This window comes from Pterocles gutturalis, unplaced genomic scaffold (genome assembly GCF_000699245.1).
Source record: "Pterocles gutturalis isolate BGI_N339 unplaced genomic scaffold, ASM69924v1 scaffold6256, whole genome shotgun sequence".
NCBI lineage: Eukaryota > Metazoa > Chordata > Aves > Pterocliformes > Pteroclidae > Pterocles > Pterocles gutturalis.
In genome coordinates this window covers 10,277-18,991 of record NW_010097639.1, presented here as the reverse complement: position 1 = coordinate 18,991, position 8,715 = coordinate 10,277, and the positions used below count along the sequence as shown (strand labels likewise).

The 8,715-nt window shown below is 41.9% G+C and overlaps 1 protein-coding gene across 1 annotated transcript; it reads left to right on the top strand.

Annotated features, from left to right (window-relative positions):
* Window positions 1–904: 904 nt before the first annotated feature.
* On the top strand, window positions 905–4,398 carry ATP4B (ATPase, H+/K+ exchanging, beta polypeptide; the record flags this gene model as incomplete). The annotated part of the gene is made up of 5 exons (XM_010080127.1): window positions 905–1,025; window positions 1,817–2,016; window positions 3,346–3,402; window positions 3,976–4,068; window positions 4,237–4,398. Coding segments are annotated over 5 exons (633 nt in total), but the record flags the coding sequence as incomplete, so codon positions are not given.
* Between the last annotated feature and the right edge of the window lie 4,317 nt (window positions 4,399–8,715).

The following is an 8,715-nucleotide window of genomic DNA, read 5'->3' as shown; positions in this document are numbered from 1 at the left end:
TGTTTTATATCAATATTAAAAAATAAATATATCTACAAAAATATATACCTCATCTACACATGGGTAGGGGTCAGCCCCTGGGGAAACTCTGTTTTCTGCTCCAGCCCACCAAGCACCTCGGAGGGTTTTGGGGTGCCTGGCAAGATGGAGGGGCACTGGGGCGAGCAGCCTGGGGTGGGTGTTTCAAGGTTTCCTGGCAGCATGGAAAGTCCCTGGGAGAGCAGGAATCACTCCCTGCTGCGATGTGCTGTGCCAGTGGCCAAGGACATAAAATAAGACGAAGGCACATGGGACACAAAGTCAAGCTGGGGAGGGACAAGACCATATCAGCGAGACCTCATCAGTGCATGCTGCTAAAACTTCACCCCCGCTAATGGCTTGTTTTCACAATGGGAAAGAAAAAATGACTTTTTTGAAGCTGTAGTCCTAAAAATTATTCTGTCTGCCTGTTGCTGAATTTTGAAGTTTCCTTTCCCAATATTGAGTAACTTTGGTGTCTGCTGGCAAAATGATTCCTGCAAAATACCAAGCGTGGCTCTTCCAAAAGCTGTTTCTCACACTGCAGTATGATCTGTTTCTTTAACCTGATGTGACTATTATAACTGTTATTTTTAACAAATCCTGGGGAAATCCACTGCAGTTGCTGGAATGATTTCACAAGCTGTTCTGATAATAGCACGGATGTACGTGAAAAGAGTTTAGCAGTAGCGGAGGCTTTAGGGTTTCGGTTGAACAACTCAGAGCTGAGATGACTTCTGTACATGGATGAATCCTTCCAAGCAAAGCCTGGGGATCTCCTACATTTGCAATAATGAGTCTTGATGCAGCATAATTACTATTATCTATTTAAATAAACACATCTGTGCCTGGCACCTCTCCTCTGCTCTCCTTTCCCTTTTCTTCCCCCAAAGGTGTAACGTTACGACCTGATGTTTATGGAGACAGAGGACTAAAAATTTATTACAACGTATCTGACAACAAAACCTGGGAAGGTTTAGTGACAACTCTTCAGACTTTTCTGACAGGTAAAAATCAGGTTTCCTGCATAATATTGAAGAAACGTGCTGTTGCATTTCCCTTGTTGGGTTTGAGGACCTTAAGTCAGTGTTTCCATTTTCTAGTTGTCTTTCTGAAAACAGAGATTTTGAGTGGAAAATGCATCTTTGGAAAGGGACAAGCAAATCACCTTATGAATCTATAAATCAAACATACATAAATATGTCTATTTAAGCAGAGCTTTTTGTTGCTGCTTCAGAGCTTTTACTTTTTTTAATTCTGAAATTTAATAAAATAGGCTAATAGAAACTTTGAAGGAAGAGCATAGAAAAAGGTCTTCAAAACTATTCTCGTCTAAATTAATCTAATATTGTCAGTGACTACAAATATCAAAGTGCCATAAGAAGTAAGTCTTGTGATGCCATTGTACAGTGTTAACAGAAAGCAATCTCAAAGTAGGTTAGGTGCTCCCTTTGCCTGTTCATATCTTAATACATTTGTATTCCTTGGGAGCCTTAATATCACATTTCTGTGTTTCTCATATACATACCAAGAAAAATTATATTTGAAATGGACTTTCTATGGAGCTATCAATACGAACTGCCATCCTTAATTCAGTCTCTTTTTTTGCTTTGCTGGGTATTCTAAAAAAAACCAAAACACAAACCCTGAGCAATTTAAACTTTCCTCATTCCATCTAATCCCAACTTCAGTTGAAGTACAGTATCCCATGATATAACCTCTAGCCTGATAGTGGGATGTATAATTTATATATGAAAAATTCAGACGGGCGTTTTTCTTTCCTCCTTCCCACATCTAGCATATACGCCAGCTGCTCAGCATCTGAACATCAACTGCACCAGTGACACATACTTCTTCCAGGACACTTTTGATGGCCCAAATAAAACGAAACTATCCTGCAAATTTACCTCAGATATGCTTCAAAACTGCTCTGGCATCACAGATCCTACCTTTGGATTTCCAGAAGGAAAACCCTGTTTTATTATAAAAATGAACAGGGTAAGTACAAGCTTACGGTGCTGAGCAGGAAAGAATTCACCGAGAAACCTGTGATAGCTCAAGTCTCGAGGGAGCTGGGGGAGCTGCCATATCATCTGCTGCCATGGGCTCTAATCTCTGTTTTGTACAGGGAAGACAAATTCACACACTTTTCCTGAGACCTCCGGAGTTACTACAGAAATAGCCAGACTTGGTCACCACCCCTAGGAAACTAGTGTAGAGTAAAGCCATCTCTAGAATGACTCTCTAAACCTCTGGGGTTTGGTTAGTTTTGTTCTCTAGCATGTAAAGCAGTTTCATTCTGCAATACTGCAATCCTGTGCCTTCAGCTAAGGTGTTAAGATGTGACAGTAACCAACATGATTTCAGAGAGGTGATACTTCACACCTTATTTCTCCAGGCTGCAAAGAATATCTTTAGCAGGACGTGTAAAAACAAAATTCAAACCCAGTGGATGTTTCTTCAGTAAAAACAACTTTTTTTTTTTTTTTTTTTTTTTTTTAAAGAGGAAAACGCGACTCCTCCATGCCTCCTTTAATTTTTTTTCAGGACATAGATAAAGGCATAAACATTTTATTTTTGTTTTCAGATAAGACTCTGAGCCTTCTAGTTCAATTTCAGTACAAAGTGAAGAGTTCATGTTCTCTATCAGCTCCTGATAGAAAAAAAATCAGTTATTTTCAGTTGGGCTTGCACCCTAGACTTGGGCAATGAATGGTGTCAAGAACCTGTGCAAGGTCCAGCTGTGAGAGGAGAGCTGTGCCCCTGATTTTAGCAGGTGAAACATAGGCTTTTCCCCCCAAAGCCTCTGCCTCCTTCAGCAAGGCTGCCCACCAGCCCTGGCAAGAGAAAGGAGTGGGGGTAGCGCCAGGGGGGCTTTACCTCCTTTCACCTTTGCTGCTCCAGGATGGGACACCAGTATTTCTGTAGGATCAAACAGGTCCAACAGTTTCTGCCAAAGCCAAGGTTTTCTAACAAAGCATATGATGAAAAGCACAGGGATTCAGTTTTTCCTTTATTTTCATGCAGCTAGCTGCTTTGAGAGACCCCAGGCCGAGAGCAAGCAGGACAGGCAGGCAAATGAGCTGGACTTGCCAGGAGGGGCAGCCAGGAAAGAGCTCGCCCACAGTGCCCGTCGTGGGCAGCACAGAGCCTGGCTTCTTAAATATCCGTCCACAACATGGTTTTTTCACCCAGGTACATGTGATGAGGTGATCTGTTTGCCTTACGCAGAAACACATTAAGCAGCATCTGAAGCTCAGTCAATCGTTTGCTTGGTTTTATTTCAGAACAATTCGAAGATGACCAAATTTGTGTTTCCTATTTCAGATTATCAAATTTCTCCCTGGCAACGGCACTGCACCAAGAGTGGACTGCACATATGTAGTAAGTGCATGAGGTCTGAGTCTCAAAAATTTCAAGCACTGAAGCTCTTATAGCAAGAAGTGCAGTTGCAAACAGAAAGATTACCCTACAGCTCTAGAAATCACATCATTCTGGCCAAATACTGGGAATATTCTCAGGTCTGTGCCATTGCTTTCACCAGCAGACATCCTAAGGACACTTAAAAAAAAAAACAACTGTTTGCTTTATTTTAAATCACATGAAAAATTGTTTTTCCATGCTGCAGAGAAAAACATCTGCTGTTTACTTTCAGCTCCCACCAGTGAAGCTCACGCACCAGAGCAGCTCCTTCAGGCTCTCTGTACTTTCAGCAGGTCCCCATTCACTGAATTCGCAACTGCTATGGAAGAACACTTGCCTGGTTTTCCTGGCAATAGTGATCGTAGGGGATTTCTATTTTTATTAGAAAAAATAAAATTAAGATCAGCGCTTAACAGACTGCAGAATTTGAGTTTTAATACATGCTGTGCAGCTTTTAGCAACAGTAGAACACTTGCCCAGTGGCTGGTTTAAATTCGCCCAGCCAACAGAGCTGCTTTCTTACTTTACAAACAGGGTGAGGAGTCTCGCCCACTGGAGGTGGACTACTACCCCGTGAATGGTACCTTCAACCTCCACTACTTCCCCTACTACGGAAAAAAGTCACAGGTGGGTGCTCATGTATTTCAATATAACTTTTCTATATCTTTGTATAAGATGAAACATATGGAGCATCTTGGCAGTCTTACAAGAACTGGAGAGAAGGCTAATTTTAAGACTTCATTCTTAAATTGGTAGTGTAAAATTACCTTTTTCCCCCCCCCCCCCTCCTCTTAGCCCAGCTACAGCAATCCTTTGGTAGCTGTGAAATTCCTCAACATCACAAGGAACATAGAACTTAAAATAGTGTGCAAAGTCATTGGAGCTGGAATTACGTTTGATAACGTTCATGATCCATATGAAGGAAAAGTGGAATTTAAATTGAAGATAGAAGACTGAGCAGCAACAGACACTCCTGAAAAACATGTGAAGAGTGACTTATTACCACAGTCATCCATATTTATTTCCTTAGTATGATTTCCACAGAAATTTATGAAAATTATAGTGAAAAGAGACATCTTCTACTGAAATATGACCCATATAGTGAAAAATCAAGATACTCCTTGCAGTCTGTGAAGGAGATAGGGATTATCTCGATGTACATATTTTACTATTTCAAGGCTACAGTATGCTGCTGCTTTTGTACAAGTATTTGTACAAAACAAGTTTCCTCTAAACTAAGCAGCTGTGGCTTGAAAGCAAATTGGTATAGGATCAAACCATCATTCTCAGTCACTTGCCAAACCATAATAAATAATTGATGTATGATACTGAATCTTGGATACTGAGAAATAATTAGACAGCTAGAGAAAGAAATCAATAGCTCGAAATACAAGCAATATAATTCTCCATCTGTCTTGTATAGGATGTATAAAAGTATATTAAAATTATCTGTATCCCAATGTGTTGGGGTTTTTGTACTAGTCGGCCAAGTCAGGTTTTTTTTAGCTGACAAATCAATGATTACAAAAGAAGTGAACCTGAAATCTGTCCTCTAGCTTACAGATTCCATATTGTACCACTTAAAACTTCTGTGTATGTGTAACTTAACAGAAATGACCAGTAAGACTGTAACATCCAGTTACATCCAGGAGAACTGTGTTCACTTAACTATTAAAGAGTTTTGTGGGGTTTGTTTTGTTTTGTTTTTTCCAGTAGAATAACCCTCTGTTGCAATGATGAGTTTTGGGTTACTTGGAATAATCTGGAAGATGCTTAAGTAAGACTAAAATGTTAAGTGAATCTGAAATTTAAGAAGTTTAACTTTCCCAGAAATTATACAAATACACAGGATTGTTGTGTCTCTATAGCATATTTACATTAGATGAAGTCCAAGAGGCTTCAGCCAGAGAATCATAAAGGTTCTTCCCAACCTAAAAGATTCTGAGATCATTGAGTCTGTTAACCTAGCACTGCCTAGTCCACCACTAAACCATGTCCCTGAGCACCACATTTGCATATCTTTTAAATATCTCCAGGATGGTGACTCCTCCACCTCCCGGGGCAGCCTGTTCCAATGCTTGACAACCTTTTCAGTGAAGAAATTTTTCCTAATATCCAGCCTAAACCTCCCCTGGTGCAACTTGAGGCCATTTTCTCTCTATCGGTTGTTACTTGGGAGAAGAGACCAACACCCACCTCGCCACAACCTCCTTTCAGGCAGCTGTAGAGAGCGATAAGGTCTCCCCTCAGCCTCCTTTTCTCCAGACTAAACAACCCCAGTTCCCTCAGCTGCTCCTTGTCAGACCTGTGCTCTAGGCCCTTCACCAGCTTCGTTGCTCTTCTTTGGACCTGCTCCAGCACCTCAATGTCCTTCTTGTGGTGACGGGCCCAGAACTGAACACAGGATTTGCGGTGCCAAGTACGGGGAGATGATCAATTCACTAGTCCTGCTGGCCACACTATTTCTGACACAAGCCAGGATTCTAATGGCCTTCTTGGCCGCCTGGGGACACTGCCGGCTCATATTCAGCCAGCTGTCAATCAACACCCTCAGGCCCTTTTCTACCAGTCAGCTTTCCAGCCACTCTTCCCCAAGGCTGTAGCATTACATGGGGTTGTTGTGACTCAAGTGCAAGACCCAGCACTCAGCCTTGTTGAACCTCATGCAGTTGGCCTCAGCCCATTGATCCAGCCTGGCCAGATCCCTCTGTAGATGTCCCCAAGCTGATCAACACTCCTGCCCAACCTGGTGTCGCCTGCAAACTTACTGAGGGTGCACTCGATCCCTTCATACAGACCATTGATACAGATATGAAACAGAACTGGTCCCAGTACTGAGCCCCGGGGAACACCACTTGTGACTGGCCACCAGCTGGATTTAACTCCCTTCACCACAACTCTTTGGGCTCGGCTATCTAGACAGTTTTTTTACCCAGAGAAGAGTGCGCATGTCCAAGCCATGAGCATCTGGCTTCTCCAGGAGAATGCTGTGGGAAACAGTATCAAAGGCTTTACTAAAGGCCAGGCAGACAACATCCACAGCCTTTCCCTCATCCGCTGAGCGGGTCACCTTGTCATAGAAGGAGATCAGGTTGGTCAAGCAGGACCTGCCTTTCATGAACCCATGCTGACTGGCCCTGGCTGCCTGGTTGTCCTGTATATGTCCTGAATAAACATTGCACAGAAAAGAAGAAATTCAAGAAAAGAAATCATTTTACACCTTCACTGCCTGGACATTTTAGGAAGGGGGAAGATGTAATCGGTCAACCTCCTTTACTACAGTGACTTGGGACAGCCAGCTGGCAGAAAGAATCCAGTTGGAGGGGAGTATTTCCCTTTCAAAAACACAGATGGTATTTTGAGCCCTTCTTAGAAGGGCATTCTGCATTTCAGAAACAGTAAGAAAACGCATCCTCAGAACTATTTTTTTCCCCTTGGCCTTTCTTCTTTCAATTTTTACAGCAGGATTTTGCCTTTCTTTTAAGAGACTGAATGAAAACCAATCTTATATCTTTGTTGGAGCACAAGTCTCCTCCTGGGCATCTTTCCAAAATAATATGGAAAACAATGAAATAGTATTTTGGTAAGACAGTAATGCTCAAAAGTAATTCAAGGTTGTCTGTAAACATACCATTTCAGTAGTACCAAGAAAACAGAACTCTTCCCTTGGTGTCTCTAACTTAGGCAGATTCTCTGCTTGACTGCATTTGATTTAGCATCTACAATTTGCACATTTTAATCAGGTGGTACAGATTACATGTTCACATTTTAGTTGGCGCTACAGCACAACACAGGAAGATGCTGAACAAATTTCCCACAGACTGAGTGTCTGCACAGTCACAGCTTCAGAATGACAGCCTAAACCAGCTTTACAAAAAGAGCTTTGACAGGATAAGCACACTGAAAGGAAAAGACTGAAGTGTCCTTGTGTTGACCAAAGGATGATGCGTTCTCAGGTTAAAAAAAGGGTATGCAGGTCCACCAGAGCCGGTTCTTTAAGTACAAAGATTGTCACCCTGAATTTAGATTTCTCTTTAACTTTCAGCCCTCTGAAATTATTCTCTTTCTTTACTGGAATTACAAATAGTAATAATACAGAGCAAGGTTTGTGGCTAGTGTAGCCAAAGTAGAAAAGCGGGTATTAATCTGGGTATAGTTAATATTAACTTGCCTGAAACCCAAATATAAGCACACTTAACAGAACGACCAGCATGCAAGTATTTTGTCATACTGCAATGGCACAGCCCAACACTATATACACACATTTCACATACAGAGCAATGTAACCATCAAGGCAGCAAAGGCAGGCCTGCACAGTTGTACTGTGGAGACATCCAAGCAACAGAAATTACAAGATAAAGACCAAAATAAGCACAGGGAAAGGAAAAGGGCTGCTCAAGGTGCAGGAGGCATGACTGGCAAAAGCAAAACCAAGTTAAGGAGCAGCTGAATCCTTCAGGGGTGGGTGGCTGAGGGGCGGCTAGGCAAAAGGCATAGAACACTAACTACAGGGGAGGAATGAAGACAGACACTTCCTCTGGCAAAAGAGCTCTTCAGCCTGATCGCCTTCACCTTGGAGACTAACGAGGACCTCGGCCATCAGTGCCAGCTGTACCACAGCAGCTCCATGCTACTGTATAGCCACAGTTAACTTAGTATACTAAGTGGCATAGTCCAACAGTTTTATATATGTAGCAATAATGACTAATAATATGCAAGAACTAATCATTAGTACAAAGTGTGTAATTAACAGATGAATTTAGTAGGTTTGCTTTCAAGTTTAAAACTGGCCTCATTTATCAGTCTTCTACGCACTCCCATTGCAAGTCTCCAGTTCCTTGAGATATATATACACATGTATGCAAGAACATACATATAACATACATAAATTCACTTGCAACAATAGAGATATCTGATTAGACCAAACAATATAAATGGGAAAAATCTGTCAGGCTACATGGGTTTTTTTGGTGAGGTAATTCAAGCAGAGTGTTTCAGAAGTAAATACGAGTGAAAAACCAGGTTCCCGAGTTTAAGATGATGTTGATCACTAGGACATCTGACAGAAAGGGCAGTCAATCCATGTCCCTGGTGGAGCGGCAGGGACAGGCAGGCATCACCAGAGGAGACCACAAGGTGGTGGTCAGTGCCAGACTGTCTGCCCTTTTTTCCATCAGCTGTACAATGGAGAGGTTAGCTGGGAGAAGAGGCACAGGGAAGATAACAACATGCCATGTAACTAGTATCATTACTTCACAACTTTTTATATCCAAT